This window comes from Narcine bancroftii, chromosome 4 (genome assembly GCF_036971445.1).
Source record: "Narcine bancroftii isolate sNarBan1 chromosome 4, sNarBan1.hap1, whole genome shotgun sequence".
Classification (NCBI taxonomy): domain Eukaryota; kingdom Metazoa; phylum Chordata; class Chondrichthyes; order Torpediniformes; family Narcinidae; genus Narcine; species Narcine bancroftii.
In genome coordinates this window covers 195,040,127-195,060,160 of record NC_091472.1, presented here as the reverse complement: position 1 = coordinate 195,060,160, position 20,034 = coordinate 195,040,127, and the positions used below count along the sequence as shown (strand labels likewise).

Here is a 20,034-nt window from a genome sequence, read left to right as displayed (position 1 = left end):
GATGCAGTGTCCTGATGTGTTATATATTGCATCACTTCATCTAAAGTTCCTGCTTGTGGCAACCTGGATGCCAGTTAATAGTCAGATTAAAGATGTACTTAATGATCTTGAATTCAGGTAGTCTATTATTAATGAAAGAACACTTCGAGGACAAACCAGCATCTTAGGGAATAGGTTTGTAGCTGAGCCTATGCTACTGCAAATGTTATCCTTTACCAGAAGGAACTAAACTCGTGCATTTAAATCACACCTCTAGATTTCAGATTAATTGTCAGAGTACATACATGATATCACATACAACTTTGAGGTTCCTTTTTCCTGTGGGTGTGGCAAAATTAGTACTAATTGGTCGTGCAAAAAATAAACTGTACACAGTGTAAACATGTAAGCACATAGGAATGTAAACAAACTGTGTAATACTGAGAGAACAAAGAAAATCAATAAAGTGCACAAGTAAAAATTCTTAAATGATTCACCAATTGACTTTGTCACTGAGGATTCTGATGGTGGAGCTGTTCCTAAACCAGCTGTTCCTAAACCTGGTGGTGTGAATCTTGCGGCACCCATACCTTTTTCCTGATGGCAGCAGTGAGAACATAGCTGGGTGGTGTGCGTCTTTGATGATTGCTGCTGCCCTTCGATGGCAGTGTTCCCTGAAGATGTACTCAATAGTGGGGAGGGTTTTGCCTGTGATGTCCTGGGCTGTGTCCATTACCTTTTGGAGTGCTTTAAGCTCAGGGATATTGGTGTCCCATTCCAGACTGTGATGCAGCTGGTCAGCACACTTTCCACCACACCTCTGTAGAAATTTGCCATGGTTTCAGGTGTCATACCAAACCAACAAAAACTCCTGAGGAAGTAGAGGTGCTGATGTGTTTTCTTCATGAGATAGTGACTCCCAGGAACCTAAATTTGCTCATCCTCTCCACCTCTGAACCATGAACTCTGGATTGTATACCTCTGCCTTTCCTTTCCTGAAATGAACAATCAGCTCTTTAGTTTTGGTAACATTGAGTGCAAGATTGTTGTTGTGGCACCATTCAGCCAAGTTTTTAATCTCCATTCTGTATGCTGACTCATCCCCTTCCTTTATACAGCCCACTACCTTGATTTATCAGTAAATCTTTAGACGGTGTTATTTCATACCAACCTACACAGTCATAGGTGTAAAGTGAGGAGAACAGGTGGATAAGAACATAGCCCTGTGGTGCTCCAGTACTAATGAAGATTATGGAAAAGGTGTTCTTACCAATCTTAACTGATTGTGGTTTGCAATCTGACTCTTAGCAGGTTCTGCATTTCATTGTTAATCCAGGGCTTCTGGAGGGGTAAACCCTGAATGATTTGGTGGGGACACACTCACCCACAACTGTTTTGATAAAGTGAGTTACAGCCTCGATGTACTTGTTCACATTCTCACCAGAGTTCTTGAACACTGCCTAATCCACTGACTTGAGGAAGTCCTGTAACTGTTCTTCAGCTTCCTGCAATCACTTTCTAGCTGTCCTTACTTCCAGAGCCTCTCTTTATGAAGTCAGAAAGAGCACAGCCAGATGATCAGACTTACCAAAGTGCAGTCTTGGGAAAGAATGGTAGGCCTTCTTCATCTTGTTTTAGCAGTGATCAAGTGTGCTGGAATCTCAGGTACAGCAGGTTACATGCTGGTGGTAGGCAGGGTTTCTTGACACAGGCTTGGTTAATGTTGCCAACTAAGATTTGTAGTGCATTGGGCTGGGCTATCTCTTTTTTACTGACCATGTCTTGCAGCTCTGCGAGTCTTGCTTGTAATTGCTATCGGGAGGGATGTAAACTCCAGTGAGAACCACAGATGAGAACTCTCAGGGTAGACAGAAGGGTCTGCATTTAATCAAGATTTACTCTCAGGCAGTAGAGCAGGAGATCGACATAATTCCAATATCCGTGCACCACCAAGTATTAGCGAGAAAGCCGCCTCTCCCTTTTCCAGAATCCAAGTTCCAATCCAGTCTATGGTGTAACCGTCTGGTTGGATAGCACTGGCTGGTGTGTTCTCTGCTAGCCAGGTCTTGGTGCAACAAACAACTGAGATTTGTCTTACTTGTCTCTGGTAGAGTAACCTTGCCCTCAGGTCATCGATTTCATTCTCCATTGACTGGACATTTGCCAGTAATATGGATGGTAGGGGAGGTCCCTGTGCTTCAGCCTTGTTTGAATCTTGGCCCTCACTCCACGTTTCCGGCCTTGGCGTTGCTGGTGGCCTGTCCCTTTAAGGCCTCTGCCTTGCAGCCGTTCTGTTTCTGGAGCAGCTGTTGCCCAGGAGATACCCACGCCCCCCCCCCCCCCCAACCTGCAGCTAATTGTTAGGAACGCAGCTGGTACGGTGAGTATTTTAAGGGTTCTGTAACGTATATTTTGTGACGGCCGCAGAAAGTTGCCAATTGTCTCCAGCACCAACCAAACAATGAAAATGTAATGCTGCAAAAGATCAAAGAAGAAGGTGGTGGGAGTGTTCATGTGGAGTTTTAAGCAGGAAGTAACCAGTCATTATTTTCTAGGTTTGGTTGCTGGTGCAAAGGAAATGGATGTATTTGGAGAGCATCTTTATTGGAGGTGACATCCGATCTCAACTTCCTGAGGAGGCAAAGAAGTTTGACAACATTGATAGGATATTCAAAAAGGTAGTTACTTGAAATTATATGAATATTGAGATAAACTCATTCTACAGCCATTTGCATTGTGATCTTGAATTCCAGCTCCTTGTCAATTCAACCAGTCTGCATCTAATCCAATGTTGCTTCTGACAGTGAGTTCTGTCTTTTCCAAGGAGTCAGTTTTTCCATTTTGTTTCCCTCTCCATCTCATTGTCTCAAATGATTACCACATAATACTGTTTTATAGGACAAACCAAAACTTAAAATTTTAACCTTAAAAATGAGGGTTGTCCTATATAAATGGTTTAAAATTTGACGACAATATCAAAATAAATACCAGAAATAAAACATGAAAATCTGCAGACACTGTGATGGATGAAAAAACACAATGCTGGAGAAATTCAGCAGTTCAAACAGCTCATTTTATATAGCAAAGATAAGATTACATAACCAATGTTTCGGGCTTGAGCCCTTCATCATGGTATGATACCCATAAGACACTACTGCCATCTTCGACACAATCCAGTGCATGTTCCATTAGTTATTTGTGAAGTCTCAGTGCTCCCCTGTGGGGTCAATCCGGCCAGTCTGACGATTGTCAGCTCTGTACAGGCTTTAAATGGCCTGTTACAGGAGATGGCAATGGTTTATTTTAAAATATCCAAATAAAATTAAAACCTTTAAAAGATCATTTGTTATTAAAATATTGTGATTTGCTTTTAACAGCATGCACTGGACAACGAAAAGTACCAGATTTGGACTTGTCTTGTACAAAGGGTATCGCTTAAAACCATTTCTGGTAGAAATTCCATGGTCACCCTATACACGAGTCATTCTATACAATTATATAGTTTGGTGTTGATTATTGCTGTTATCCTAAATTGGAAAATTTCATCAACCCTTGCTTCAAATCTACCTCACTTTCATTCACATGGTCCATTCCTGATTCTTGCCTTCCCTTTCTGTTTCATCCCTGATCTTTTGATAATCATTTCAGGTGATGAGCTGGAGACCAATACTGTGTCTGTAGACTCCCAACACTTATGATAATGCAGAAAATACCCAGATTAGGCCACATCTGAAGAGAGAGAGAGAAAAATAAAGTTAATATTTCAGATTGATGGTCTTTGTTGAAGGGTCATCAGTGTGAGTCATTCACTCTTCTTTGACATATGCAAGAGACTGAAGATGCTGGAATCTGAAGGCAAACACAATGTGCTAGAGGAACTCAGTGAGTCGAGCAGCATCAATGGGAAAAAAAGAATGGTCAATGTTTTGAGCCATTACTCTGCATCATGCCTGAGGAAATTTAATAATAACTGCATCTCAGGGAATTGAATGAAATGGTGGAAGTTACAGTTGAGATGTTTGTGACCATTTACCAAAATTCTCTGGAATCTAAGCAGTTCCTGTTGGATTCGAAGGCCGGAAAAGTCATGCCACTGTTTAAAAATGGACATTGGCAAAAGGGCAGGTAACTATAGGCCAGTTAGCTTAATATCTGAAGTCAGGAAAATGCTTGAAGGTATCATTAAGGAAAAAATAACAAGGCATCTGGATAGAAATTGTTCCATCAGGCAGACACAGCATGGATTTAGAAGGGTAGATTTGACAAATTTACTGGTATTCTTGAGGATATTGTGGGCCAAAGGGCCTGTACTGAGCTGTAATGTTCTTTCCTATGTTCTATACAATGAATGTAGTAGATTGAGGGGAACATGAGAATATATGGATTTCCATAACACTTTTGATAAGGTGCTGCATTAAAAAATTATTCATAGGATAAGAATACATGGAGTTGGGGGTAATGTATGAGCATGCTTAGAGGATTGACCAACAAATAGAAGGCAGAATTTTGGGATGGATGTTTCACTTGTGGCCATCAGTGGTGAGCGGAGTATGGCAAGAATCAGTGCTAAGGCCCTCAACTGTTCACTATGTACATTGATGTATTGGTAGAGGGGACCAAGTATAGCATATCTAAGTTTGCTGATGACACTAATTTGATTAGAAAAGAAAATTGTGCCGAAGATACGGAGAGTCTGCAGAGCTATATGGATAGTTTGAATGAATGAGCAAAGGTCTGGCAGATGGAGTATAATGTGGTAAATGAGAAGTCATTCTCTTTGGAAGGAAATATAGATTCAGTTATTTCAATATTGAAAGATCGCAGTATGCTGTTGTGCAGAGGAACTTGGGAGTGTTTGTGCATGAATTGCGAAAAATTAGTTTGCAGGAGAAACAGATAATAAAGAAGGCAAATGGAATTTTGGCCATTGCTGGAAGGATTGAATTTAAGGGCTGGGAGCTTCTACTGCAAATGTACAGTGTACTAGTGAGGCCGCACCTGGAGTACTATGTACAGTTATGTTCTCCTTACTTCATAAAAGATGAGCAATGCATCTTTTCTCAAGTTAGGAGACCAAGTTCAGAGGAAGTTTACCAGGATGATTCTAGGGATTAACCTATGAAGAGAGATTGAATCATCTGAGAGTGCAGTAATTCAGAAGATTCAGAGAGGATCTTGTATTCAGAGAGGATCTTGTACAGTAGAAATGTATAAAATTATGAAAGAGATTGGCAAGATAGAAGCAGTTGTTTCCAATGGTAGATGAGACTAGAAGTTATTGATGGTGCATCAATTTTATTAGCAATAAAATTTTAATGATGGAGCAGATCCTAAAGCCAGAGAAGTTGGAAATTGACCCACAATTGCCTGCAGCCTTCAACAACTTCGAACTCTGGCTGCGTTGCTTCGAAGCGTTCCTGCAGGCATCATCTGCTATCGTTCAATCAGAGAATGACAAGCTGCAGGTACTACGTTCCCGGGTCAGGCCCTTGGTATATTCAATGATCATGGATGCTGAGTCATTCTCAGAGGCGATAGACATCCTGAAAGGCCAGTACCCGAGAAAGGTAAACGAGGTCTACGCGAGACACCTCTTGCCACCCTTAAACAGTGACCTGGGGAATCAAGGGCTAAATACCTCTGGGCTCTACGAGCCTTCAGATGGGGCTGTGACTGCAAGGCCATGACAACTGTGGAGAACACTGAGGACCTGATCAGAGACATGTATGTTGCGGACAGCGGGTCGAACTACATCTGGCAGAGACTGTTGGAGCAAGGTGAGCTCAATTTTGGGACTCACCCTACCCCACAGCCTAAAAGCCCTGAAAAGGTGCCTGGGCTTCTCCTACTATGCCCAGTGGATCGGCAATTATACGGACAAGGGCCGCCCCCTCGTTAAATCTACTTCCTTTCCCCTGATGTCAGATGCCTGTGTAGCCTTCAGCCGCATCAAGGCAGACATTGCCAAGGCCACGATGCACCCTGCGGATGAATCCACCCCATTCCAAATGGAGAGCGATGCATCTGACTTTGCTCTGGCTCCCACCCTTAACAGGCGGGTGGACCCATAGCTTTCTTTTCCCACCATCCAGAGCCCTGAAATCCAGCACTCGTCTGTCAAGAAGGAGGCCCAAGCCATTGTCGAGGCGGTACGGCGCTGGAGACACTACCTCGCTGGCAAACAATTTACCTTGTGGACTGACCAATATGCAGTTGCTTTCATGTTCAACAATCGGCAGTGAGGTAAAATCAAAAATGACAAGATATTCAGGTGGAGAATCTAACTTTCCACCTACAATTATGACATCTTGTACTGGCCCGGGAAACTCAATGAACATCCAGATGCTCTATCCCACGGAACATGTGCCAGCACATAAATAGACCACCTGAAAGACTTAATATGTAATAGCACCTAATTCACTTCACTCTGCCGGACTCTTTCTAAAACAAAGGGTGAATGTGGTAAACCACTGTATGTATGTTTAGCTGTCTGGACATGCCCCTGGGCTGACTGTACCTGTGGCTCCTCCGACAGATTATTGAATAAAGGTGACTGTTCCATAGCCCCTTCCCAGTTCAGGACAGTCGACCAGCATTGATGTGCATTCATTCTATTGCTAATAAAAGCCTATCAGTTTTACATAACTTCTAGACTTTTGGAGTTATTGATGGTGCATCAGCATCGTAGGGGAATTAAAAGTTATGGAGGAAAGGCCAGTAGGTAGAGGTGAGTTCCATGGATACATTAGTCATGATTTTATTGAATGGTGGGGCAGACTTGATGGGCCAGATGGCCTCGTCTTGCTCCTTTTTCTTATGTCTTCAAACTACACAACATCCTGATAAACCCCTTCTGCATTCTCTCTATAACCTCCAGATCCTTCCTATAATCTGGTGACCAGAGCTGCGCACAATACATCAAAAGTGGCCTACCAAAGTTTTATACAGCTGTAACCTGATCCTCGACATTTGGTCTCAATGCCCTGATTGATTTAAAAAAAAACATGCTTTATGGTTTTTTTTACTAACACTACCTGCCATTCACTGTGTTGTCACTTTCAGGAAGTTATAGACTTGTGTTCCAAGATCCCTTTGTACATCAATGCAACCAAGGCTTCTATTATTTACTGTATACTTTTTTCTTCACACTTGTCTGTACTAAATTTCATCTGCCATTTCTCTGCTCAATTGTCCAACTGATCTATTTCCTGCAGTATCACTTCACCACATTCCTCATTATCCACAAACCACTTAATTTTGTGTTGTCTCCAAACTGACTAATCAGAACTACTGACTGCAGAATGACCGTTGGAGAATCGCGCCTCCACCACTATCTTTGATAATCAAGCCAATTCTGCAACCAATTGACTCTTGATCCCATTTGACTTAATCTTTTGGAACTGCTTACCATGAGAAATCTTATCAAATGCTTTACTCAAGTACTTGTAGACAGCATCCACTGGCCAGTATTTTTTGAGGTCTCAACTCTCCAGAGATTACCCCCCTCAGCTTGACTCAAGAATGCAGAATGGCACTCCCCAACTGATGGTATTAACATTGATTTCTCTGGTTTCTGCACTGCCAGACCAAGGCCACCCTTAAATAGGAGCAACACCTAATATTCCATCTGACTCTCTCTAACCAGACAGCATTACATTGACTTCTCTGGTTTCTGTAGTGCCAAACCAAGGCCACCCGTAAATTGGAGGAGCAACACCTAATATTCCATCTGGGCACTTTCCAACCAGATGGTATTAACATCGACTTCTCTGGTTTCTGCTAGACCACTCCCCATTCTTCCTCTCTTCCCTAGCCTTTTGTTTCCTTTCCTCTAGCTCTCCACCCCCTTACCTCTCCATTCACAGATCTATCCCCATCCATATTTCCTCCGTTATCCACCTATGACCTCTTGCCTATAGGCCTGTGTTCCTCCTCGCCCCTGACTATTTTTTTCAGGCTCCTGCCTACATTTTGTTCATAACTTAATGAAGAGCTCAAGACCAAAATGTTGGTTATGTATCTTAATCTTTGCTATTGACCTGCTGAGTTTTTCCAGAATTTGCATTTTTACTTCAGGAATAATGTTGAATTCTTGTTCATCAGAGTTAACCATCACATAAAAATTACTAAATTTCAAAGTTAAAGAATTAAAATTCAGTGAATTTACAACATCTTTCTTTCTCAATCATTCATATCACTTGTGATCACTTCCATATTTCTTCTTCCTATTACCCATCTCTGTAACCTTGTGTCACCTGGTGTTTTATAAAGTGTCTCAGGCAGGAATCTAGAATTCACAGTCCAACTATGCAAAACTTTGTATTTTAAAGCTAAAAATGCTTTATAGTAATTTGTTATCCTTTCAAAATAATTGTTTGTTTCCTCCGCACTGTATTAGATCATGTCTGAAACTGTGAAGGAACCTGTCATAAGCAAATGTTGTCAGGCCTCTAATCGCCTAACAAATCTCCAGAACCTGAGTGAAGGTCTCGAGAAATGCCAGAAGAGTCTCAATGACTATCTGAATTCCAAGCGAAATGCCTTTCCACGTTTTTTCTTTATTTCTGATGATGAGTTATTGAGCATCCTGGGGAGCAGTGGTCCTGAAGCTGTCCAGGAACATATGATAAAGGTAATTTTATTATTTTTCCTTCCATCTATTTCTTGTGGGCTGCTTGGCATTGGAACTTAACTTAGTTCAGGTTGGGATTTTCCCATGACTTCTATAAATCTGAAAAAAAAATTTGAATCTATCTGACAGAGACTTGATGAGTATATAGAACTTAATGCAACAGATATAGAGAACATCTGCTCTGCATCATGTAGTTTATATTGAATGGGTCTGTCTGGATGCTAATTTTATGGCCATGAATTAACAAGAGGTTACTTAAAAGATACCCCAAAGATTATGAGAGGCATAGATAAGGTATACAGCCAGCATCTTTTTCCCAGGGTGGGAGTAGCAAACACCAGAGGACATCTGTTCAGAGTGGAGGGAGGAAAGTTTAGGTGAGACATTAAGGGTAAGTTTTTGGCACAGAGAGTTGTGGATACCTAGGAATGTATTGCCAGGGGTGGTGGTGGAGACTGGAACAATAGGGGCATTTAAGACATTCTTAGACAGGCACACGAATGAAAGAAAAATAGAGGGTTATGAAGTAGGGAGGGTTTCGGTTTTTTTGAGTAGGTGTGTGTATAGGTCAGCACATATGCTGGGCTGAAGGTCCTGTTCTGTGCTGTAATGTTTTAATATTTGTCACTCCCAGATCCTGGAATGCTTTGTGACTTATTGCTAGCTAGCAGCTCCATGAGCGCCCAAGAAATACCAGAATTCAAGATCTATTAACAGCATCCCTTTGCATTTTAAAGTTAAAATGCTTAAATAATAATAATGTTATTGCTTTGAAAGATTTTATCATTTGGAATTGTCTGCTTGTTTAGCTGTGAACGGGCATAGGCTCCACACCGTAGGATAAATTTCCAGGGAAATAATTGGCAAGGTGCTCCCTGAAGCTCACTTAAATCAAATCAACTAATTTTATGAAGGGTGATCTGGGATGCTTGGAACATGCATATACCTTTTATTGCTCTGAATCTCTCTTATTGGTGCAGAAAGATGCAAAATATCAAGTCCTTTGATAATTATTGTGAGAATGGCTTATAATTAGGTCTGGGAACTCACTAAGTATTTAATATTTCAGATGTATGACAACATTGCATCATTAAGATTCCAAGTGGGCAATGAAAATGAAATGTTGGCAGGTGCAATGATATCTGCTGAAGGAGAAGTGATGGAATTTAGACAAATAATACCTGCGGAGGGACGGGTTGAAGATTGGATGACTGCAGTCCTGGGTGAAATGAGAAAAACTAATCGTCTAATCACAAAGGAAGCAATTTTCCGATATTGTGAAACCATGAGCAGGTAAGCAGAACTAATGGCTGCTTTTCTTGTGAGTTTAACCATCAGTTTAAATAAGTCATGAACAATAGTCCTTGTTTTGTAGCTGTGGTAAGTGTGGATTCTTGGCCAGATAATTCCCACTGTGTGACAGATGGGTTTCCATGCAAACTTAAACTTTGCTTTTTGAATTTATAGTTTGGGATTGTGTTGACTTGGTTCATTAAGATGGGGAATGTTAACATTTAGCAATAAAACACCTACAAATTATTGACCCCAGTATCCAGAGTAAATACAGGCTCAATGGAAAGTAAAACTCTCCCTATTCTGTTCAGTAAGCTTCAACAAACTCAGCTCCACAGATATTTTAAGGTAATTACCATAACTTTATTGTCTTACCCAAAAATATCGAAGGCATTGTAGAATCTTTCAATTCAAATCTCCATACATGAAACTTAAAAAAATCCAGACACCATAAATCTTTTCTCTTTCAATATTTTTATTGGATTTTACAGAAATAGTACATAAGTAAAAGCCATTAATCAAAGGTAACATGTAAAAAGGAAAATACAGAAAAAAATATAAGAAAAATAAAAGTATTATATATAACCTCTATATCATAACAGTCAAACTGAAAAAATGTAGCAAACAGAAACAATTACAACATATGGCTAATTGAAAAAGATTTTTAAAAAACTATACTGTACTACAAAGTCTAACCCTTTCCCTTCTGAAGTTATCTGGTATGTACCTAAAACGCTTCTACCAGCGTTGTCTCCGCTCCATCCTCAACATTCATTGGAGCGACTTCATCTCCAACATCGAAGTGCTCGAGATGGCAGAGGCCGACAGCATTGAATCCACACTGCTGAAGATCAAACTGCGCTGGGTAGGTCACGTCTCCAGAATGGAGGACCATTGCCTTCCCAAGATCATGTTATATGGTGAGCTCTCCACTGGCCACCGCAACAGAGGTGCACCAAAGAAGAGGTACAAGGACTGCCTAAAGAAAGCTCTTGGTGCTTGCCACATTGACCATCGGCAGTGGGCTGATATCGCCTCAAACCGTGCATCTTGGCGCCTCACAGTTCAGCGGGCAGCAACCTCCTTTGAAGAAGACCGCAGAGCCCACCTCACTGTCAAAAGACAAAGGAGGAAAAACCCAACACCCAACCCCAACCAACCAATTTTCCCTTGCAATCGCTGCAACCGTGTCTGCCTGACCCGCATTGGACTTGTCAGCCACAAACGAGCCTGCAGCTGACGTGGACATTACCCCTCCATAAATCTTCGTCCGCGAAGCCAAGCCAAAGAAGAAGAAGAAGATATATAATTTCACTACCATTAAAAGAAACCAGAAACTCACAAAGCAAGATCCAAGTGATCTTATAGATTGTGAAAATAATTGAGAAAAAAACCCCATAAACTTAGAAAATTTAGATCCATTGAAGTCGAAGAACATCTGATTTTTTTTTCCAAAGTTTGGCATGCCATCATATCAGATAGCCATTGAATATAAGTAGGAGGGACAGCATCTTTCCATCTCATTAATATTAAATGTCTAGCAATAAGGGAGGTAAAAAAGACTACATGGGATTGAGACATACCTTAGTTAAATTCAAATCAGTTGTCTTAGTTGATTCAAAAAGGGCCATTATAGGATTAGGTATCAGATTCATATAGAAAACTAAAGATAAAGTATGAAAGACATCTTCTCAAAAAATGGAAAGAGAGGAACAAGTCCAAAACATATGTAACAAAGTACCTTCTTCATTCTTACACCTGTCACACTTTGAGAAAATGTTAGAGTAAAATTTAGCCAATTGAATTTTAGAAAAGGAAGCTCGATGTACTACCTTAAATGTAAAAGTGAAAGTTGGGCACACAAAGAAGATGAATTACCAATTTTAAGATAGAATTTCATGTCGTATCCGAAAATGAAAGTTGAAGATCTTGCTCCCATAATTTTTTAATATTATCTAGGGAATTATCCCTAGACTTTAATAATAAATCATATATAGATGATATCAACTTTTTTTGATTCAGTTTAAAAGCATAGATCATCCCTATTGTATTTATAAAAAAGGTCTTGAGGAAGTCTCAACACTACAGAGTTCAAAATATCTCCTAATTTGGAAAGTTTAAATTTAAGGGCTAGTTGTTCAAATAAAGCTGAATTATTATCAATAAATAAATCTTGAAAAGATTGGATACCCAACTTAAGCCATTCACAAAAAGTAGAATCTTGCACAGAAGGTGGAAAAAAAGAATTAAGTAATAATGGGCTAGCAAGTAAAAATCTATGATATCCAAAAGATTTTCTAAATTGAAACCAAATTCTCAAAGTATGCTTAACAACTAAATTATTGGATAATTTGGAAGCAGAAAAAGTTAATGACGCTCCAAGTATTAAAATAAGAGAATATTTTTTAGTAGAGTTAATTTCTAAATTAATCCAATTTGAAACATCCACAGATACTGGAAATCTGAAATAAAAACAGAAAATTTGGAAAAATGGGTATGGCAGCATTTATCAAAAGAAATATAGTTAACATTTCAAGTTGAAGGGTCTTCAGTCAATGTCTGCAATCTGATACATTACTGTTTATCTTCTCCAGCATTTTCTGATTTCAAAAAAGAGGCTGAGGAGTGGGATTGCTGATCAGGGATACTTTCACAGCGACAGAAAAGGGGGAAATAGTGGACGGATTGTACTGAGTCAGTGTGGTTGGAATCAGGAACATCAAGGGGTCAGTTACCCTTGGAGTGTATATTATAGACACTTCCTAATAATAGAGATATCGAGGAACAGATAGAGAAGCATTTTCTAGAAAAGTGTAAAAACAAAAAGTTGTAGTTATAGGTAATTTTAACTTCCTAATATTGATTAGCACCATCTTAGAGTGAAGGGTTTGGAGGGAGTAGAATGTGGTAGGTGTGTTCAGGAAGGTTTCCTGACATAATATTTAGTAGGCCAACTAGATGAGAGGCTATACTTGACTTGGTATTGGGAAATGAACCAGGTCAGGGGTCAGAGGACAAATATTTCAGAGAAAGTGATCACAACTCTCTTTCCTTTACCATTGCACTGGGGGACAGAAATAGTCTATTTGGGAAATCATTTAATTGGGGGAGGGGAAAATATGCTATTAGGCTTAAATTGCATAAATTGGGAGCAGATATACTTGGGGAAGAGTCCGTCAGAAATGCAGCAAATATTTAGAGAACATTTGCATGGCACTCTGCACAAGTATATTCTATTGAGGCAGGGAAAGAATGGTAAGGTGAAAGAACCATGATGTATGAGGATGGAGAAAATCTAGTTAAGAAGAAAAGCATACGAGAAGTTTAAAAATATAGGAACTGATAGAGCTGCAGGGAAGCACAAGATTACCAGGAAAAAGCTTAAGAAAGGATTTAGCAGGGACCATGAGAAGGCCCTGTGAGCAGGATTAAGGAAAACCCCAAGGCAGTCTCCAAGTACATGAAGAACAAGAGGATGATGTTGTGAAATGACGGAAATCATTAGGGGTGATGATGGAACACATAAACATGGAGTTGGAGGACTTAGCAGGAATCCTTAATGAATACTTTGCATCACCAGAGAAAAGAGCCTTGACAATTCTGAGGATGACTTAAAACGGACTGAAATGCCTGAGCATGTTAACATTTAAAAGCATTGAAGCTTTTGAAAACCTTGAAGTTAGATAAGTTAGAAACATAGAAACATAGAAGATAGGAGCAGGAGTAGCTCATTCAACCCTTCGAGCCTGCTCCACCATTCAACGAGATCATGGCTGATCTTAAAGTTCAGTACCTCGTCCCCGCCTTCTCTCCGTAACCTTTAATACCCTTATACTGAAGAAATATATCTAATTCCCTCTTAGATATATTTAATGAACCTGCCTCCACTGCCCTCTGTGGCAATGAATTCCACAGATTCACCACCCTCCGGGTATAGAAATTCCTCTTCATCTCGGTCCTAAATGCTTTGCCTATTATCCTCAAACCATGGCCCCGGGTTCTGGATTTTCCCATCATTGGAAACATCCCATCTGCATCCACTCTGTCCAGTCCTGCCAGAATTTGATATGTCTCTATGAGATCCCCTCTCAATCTTCTAAACTCCAGGGAGTACAATCCCAATTTGCGCAATCTTTCCTCATAAGTCATTCCTGCCATTCCAGGTATCAGCCTGGTGAATCGCCTCTGCACTCCCTCCATTGCAAGAACATCCTTCCTGAGATAAGGTGACCAAAACTGCACACAATACTCCAGGTGTGGTCTCACCAAGGCCCTGTACAGCTGCAGTAAGGTATCCTTGTTCCTATACTCAAACCCTCTTGATATGAAGGCTAACATACCATTTGCCTTTTTAACCGCCTGCTGTACCTGCATGCTCGCCTTCAGAGACTGATGTACAAGTACCCCTAGGTCTCTCTGCACTTCCCCATCTCTTAATCTATTGCCATTCAAATAGTAATCTGCCCTCCGGTTTATATTACCAAAGTGGATAACCTCACATTTATCCACATTGTAGTGCATTTGCCATGTATCTGCCCAGTCCCTCAATTTATCCAAATCACACTGGAGCTTCCTGACCCCCTCTTGCGTGCACACAACCCCTCCTAGCTTAGTGTCATCTGCAAATTTGGAGATATTACATCCAATCCCCTCATCCAGATCATTAATGTAAATTGTGAACAGCTGGGGTCCCAGTACAGATCCCTGTGGTACCCCACTGGTCACCGCCTGCCACTCAGAAAACAAGCCATTTATCCCAACTCTCTGTCTTCTACCTGCCAGCCAGTTCTCAATCCACATCAATACTTTGCCCCCAATCCCATGAGCCTTGATTTTGGAAGCCAGTCGTTTATGCGGGACCTTATCGAAGGGCTTTTGGAAGTCCAGGTACACCACATCCACTGGCTCTCCCCCATCTATTTTACCTGTCACCATCTCAAAGAATTCCAATAGATTTGTCAAGCACGATTTACCTTTTGTAAATCCATGTTGACTCCGTCCGATCCCTTCTCTGCTAGTCATATTCTCCGCTATTACATCCTTAATAATGGATTCCATCATTTTTCCCACTACTGATGTAAGGCTCACAGGCTGATAATTCCCCGCTTTTTCTCTACCCCCCTTTTTAAATAGTGGGCTAACATTAGCTACCCTCCAACCCATGGGTACTGATCCTGAGTCTATCGAGTTCTGGAAAATAAATCTTAAAGCATCTGCTATCTGAATGGCCACTTCCTTGAGTACCCTAGGATGTAGATTATCAGGCCCTTGGGATTTATCTGCCTTCAATCCCATCAATTTCCCCAAGACCATGTCCTTAGAGATACTGATTTCTTTCAGTTCCTCCCTTGCTTTAGTCTCTATGTTTCCCAACATCCTTGGGAGGTTATTTGTATCCTCTCTTGTAAAAACAGAACTAAAGTAAGAATTTAATTGGTCTGCCATTTCCTTATTCCCCATTATATATTCCCCTGATTCCGTCTGCAAAGGACCTACTCTGGATTTCACCAATCTTTTCCTCTTGACATATTTATAAAAGCTTTTGCAGTCGGTTTTTATATTTGCCGCAAGCTTACTTTCGTAATTTATTTTTGCTCATTGATTAATCCCTTTGTCCTCCTTTGCTGCATCGTGAACTGCTCCCAGTCTTCGGTTGCGGTACTTTTTTTGGCCAATTGATATGCTCTTTTTTTGGACCCAATGCTGTCTCTAATTTCCCTTGTTATCCACGGTTGAGTCACCTTTTTTGGTTTATTTTTATGCCAAACCGGTATAAACGATTTTTGCAATTTCTCCATTATGTGAATGCTTTCCATTGTCTATCCACAGTCAACTCCCCCATAAACACCACCCAATCAATCTTACTCAACTCCCGTCTCATGCCATCATAATTCCCTTTATTTAAATTCAGGACCTTAGTCTCGGTTTTAATTTCATCACTCTCCATGTCGAGTGAGAATTCGATCATATTGTGATCGCTCCTACCCAAAAGGCCTCGCTCAATAAGATTGCTGATTAGCCCCTTATCATTGTCAGGGGCTAATTAGTTAAGGCTACTGTAGGAAGCGAGGGAGGAGATTGGTGAAGCACTGAAAATGATCTTTTCATTGTCAGATGTAAAACTGGAAAGTCTGCACTCATTGTGATTGAAGTAAAAATACAATGTGCTAAGGTTAGATGAAATAACAACTAGAGGACATGGGCTAAGGGTGAAAAGGGAAAAGTTTAAAGGGAACATGGTGAAAAGGGAAAAGTTTAAAGGGAACTTTCGGGGGAACTTATTCATGCAGAGTAACAGGGTTTGCATAGGACAAAGAAAAAGAGACAACTCACAGACTTGTTTTCCAGCATTTATTCGCTCCCTTAGCAATGGAACCGGCAGTGTACCTTCCATTCTTTTCCTCAAACTACACACAGATACTTTATTTTAACATTTCAATATGTACTCAACTCAGTGTACACAATATTAGCCAAAAGCTGTTAAAATTTGCCAGGAAAACGTTTCTGTGCTGTGGTGTTCTATGTCCATTGGAGTCTGTTGTACTTTCCCTCTTAGGTTCAGCAGTACTGGGCTAATGTAAACTTTACACTTTCGTGGTGGGTGTCTCACCTTGGTGTTTACTTACCTTCACAACTGGAGAGTGAATGGTGTGAACTGAATTATTAGGTCCATGTGGACAATGCAAATAAATAATTCAATGTGATTCAGCGTATTTTATGAGTTCACAACAGATGGACAGAATGAAGAGCAGTTGACCTGCTGCAGTCATTGCTGATGCAACTCCACAGTTTTGAAAGCACCTTCCCCACGAACTCAAATTTTATCTCTGGTGGAGCGGGGCTGGGGTTTAAAATTAAAATAGAAAATTGGCAATTAATTGTACACTCTACTCAATTTCACTTATTCCCATTTTGACCTCCTTCTGCTTCTTAGTCCAACCTAGCTCTTGCACATTCCTAATATTACACGAGTGCAGTTGGATTGTTGATTATTTTTTATTCAGTGATTTATTGCTGCCTTAGCAATGAGGTTGATCAGATGTTATCTGATGAGTAATAAACTGTCTTTGATTCCCCAGAAACGATTGGATGTTGGTTTATCAAGGCATGGTTGTGCTTGCTGCCACCCAAGTTTGGTGGACGTGGGAGGTTGAAGATGTATTTCAAAGGGTTAAGAAGGGAGATAAGCAAGCAATGAAGAATTATGCTAAGAAGATGCATCAACAAATTGATGACCTTGTTACCCATATCACACAACCACTGAGTAACAATGATCGTAAAAAGTATAATACAGTACTTATTATTGATGTACATGCCAGAGATATTGTGGATACATTTGTCCGAGACAGGTGAGGTTGTCACTGATATTTGATATGTTTAATTATTTGTAATTACATGAGATATTTATCTGGTGAACTTGGAGACTGAAGGACTGACTCCAATCCTCTGGCAGAGATTATTCATGAACTGGACTCTGCTCAATTATTGGAGCTGGGGACATTAAGTAAGGTTTCAAGGTTTTTTTTATTGCCACATAAAAATGTAACATGCATGATATACTATAACTTTTGTCTGCTGTAAGGCAAAAGAGAAGCACATCAAGTGGATCCTGCTTCCATTATTGATACCAATTGACGCCTTGCTCATTTGAAGGGAAGGACATGTAACCTATCAGTGTATGGGTCTATAGTTTCATTGTGGTTCTTCCCCATTTATTTTGGACATGTGCCAGCTGGCACACCTTACAGTATGAGAGAAAGACAAGGAAAGACAGTCCCTTCAGAATCACCAAGTGTCTGCAGATTTGCCTCCAGCGCTCCTGCAACCTCTACAGCTGCAACCTCTACTCCTGTTAAAACTATTGGCAACTGAAGCTCCAGATTCAAACATCTGACGCGATCAGGTAGCCTTCAGAACTTGAGGCCCTTCTGGAGCCCTAAGAACCATAGAACATTGCGGCGCAGAAAACAGGCCCTTTGGCCCATTTAGTCTATGGCAAACTATAATTCTGCCTAATATCACTGATCTGCACTCTTCCCATAGCCCTCGATACCCCTCCCAACCATGCACCTCCCCAATATTTTCTTAAATGTGAAAATTGAGCCCACATTCACCATTTCAGTTGGCAACTCCCACCACTCTCTGTGTGAAGAAGTTCCCCTTTATGCTCCCCCTAAATATTTACCCTTAACCCCATAATCTTCTGGTTTTTGTATCTCCTAACCCCATATAATTTTGTAGGCCTCTATCAAATCTCTCCTCAATCCTCTATGCTCTATGCTCCAGGGAGTAATGTGCTAACCTCCCATATGGAATGTCCATGTAGACAACATCCACAGCCATCAACTTTCCTGGAAATCTCCTTGAAAAACTTTAAGAATGCTTAAACATGACCTACCATGCACAAAGCTATGTTAACTATTCCTAATCAGTCCCTAGCTATCCAAATTCTTGTATATTTGATCTCTTAGGTGACCTTGCAATAATTTAGCTACTATTGACGTCAAGCTCACTGGTCTATAATTCCCTGGATTACTTTTGGAGCCTTTTTTAAACAATAGAACTACATGAGCTCCCATCCAATCCTCTGATACCTCACCTGTGGTGAAGGACATTTTAAATATTTCCTACAAGTTCCCTGCAATTTCTTCATGAGTCTCCCTTAAGGTCTGAGGGAAAATCCTGTCAGGCCCTGGGAATATATCCACCCTTATTTGCTTTAAGACAGCAAGCACCTCCTCCTTTTTAATATGAATAGGTTCCATGACCTCACTGCTTGTTTTCCTTACATCCCTAGACTCCGTGCCAGTTTCTTGAGTAAATATTGATGCAAAAAACCCATTTAAGATCTCTCCCATCTCTTCTGGCTCCATACTTTGCCAACCACTCTGATCTATAAGGGGACTAGTTTTGTCCCTTACTATCTTTTGCTCTTAATATACCTTAGGATTTTCCTTCAGATTGTCTGCCAAAGCAACCTTGTGTCTTCTGTTAGCCCTTCTGATTTTCTTCCTAAGTTTTTTCTTGCATTTTTTATAATCCTCAAATACCTCATTAACCAGATCCCTAAATTCCCTTGAAAACAAATGTTTCCTATGCCTGTTAACTTTGTCTTTAATCCTGACAAGAACATACAAACCATACTCCCAAAATTTGCTTACCGAACACATCCTTGCCAGGAAAGAACATCCCAATCCATGCTTTTTCAATCCTTTCTCATTTTCTCAAAATTGGCCTTTTTACAATTTAGAATCTCAACCCAAATAATTAACAAAATTAATGCCTTTATTACTACTGGACCCAAAATGTTTCCCTACAAATACTTCAGACATCTGATCTGTTTCATTCCCTAATAGGAGATCCAGTATTGCTCTCTCTCTCTCATTGGTACCTCTATATATTGACTTAGAAAACTTTCCTGAACTCATTTGATAAACTCCAAGCCATTCAGCCCTTTGACAGTATGGGAGTGCCAGTCAATATATGGAAAGTTAAAATTTCCTGCTATCACAACTTTATTTCCTGCAGGTGTTTGCTATCTCTAAGGATTTGCTCCTCCAATTTTTGCTATAGGGTGATATATAATATAGCCCATTGAGTGTGGTCATACCTTTCCCATTCCTCAGATCCACCTATATAGCTTCAGTAGTTAAGCCCTCTGGTGTGTCCTGTCGAAGCATCAGTATTCAGCAACCTGCAACCCGTGTGAGTCCCCTGACCCCAAGTCACCCGCAGGCTGTGTGGGATCCTCAACCGCTGAGCCCCTTGCTAGTCTGCTGTTGTGGTTATCTCCTCTGCTCTCCTTAATGGGCTGTGGGAGTCCTCCGCTCCCCTGGTGTCTGCAAACCCTTGTGGCTGCTGCCATCTTGGGCACAGACCCCGTGGTTGCAGGAGTTTAAAATAAAATACCGTCCGCTCTTCAACAGGCCATTTCACACCTGTACAGAGTCATTGACATTGGCGATTGAACCCTCTGGAGCAGCACTGTGTCTCCATTCTTTGCTGTCCCAGGTCTGCACCAGTGGCAGCGTGGCCATTGCAGCACCTCTAGCAACACTGCCATCTTGCAACTCACCTCATCGTCTATTTGCTGGGGAATTCTTGGTTGAAATTTTAGGATGAAAAATTTT

The 20,034-nt window shown here is 40.7% G+C and overlaps 1 protein-coding gene across 3 annotated transcripts in view; it reads left to right on the top strand.

Annotated features, from left to right (window-relative positions):
- The window catches only part of dnah10 (dynein axonemal heavy chain 10), a 677,292-nt gene that overhangs the window by 245,445 nt on the left and 411,813 nt on the right, over positions 1-20,034 (top strand). For all 3 annotated transcript variants that reach the window (XM_069933473.1, XM_069933472.1, XM_069933474.1), the window contains 4 exons: positions 2,535-2,657; positions 8,378-8,611; positions 9,681-9,904; positions 16,984-17,253. In XM_069933473.1, the coding sequence (XP_069789574.1) occupies positions 2,535-2,657; positions 8,378-8,611; positions 9,681-9,904; positions 16,984-17,253 (851 nt within the window). The remainder of the gene's footprint in view (positions 1-2,534; positions 2,658-8,377; positions 8,612-9,680; positions 9,905-16,983; positions 17,254-20,034) is intronic.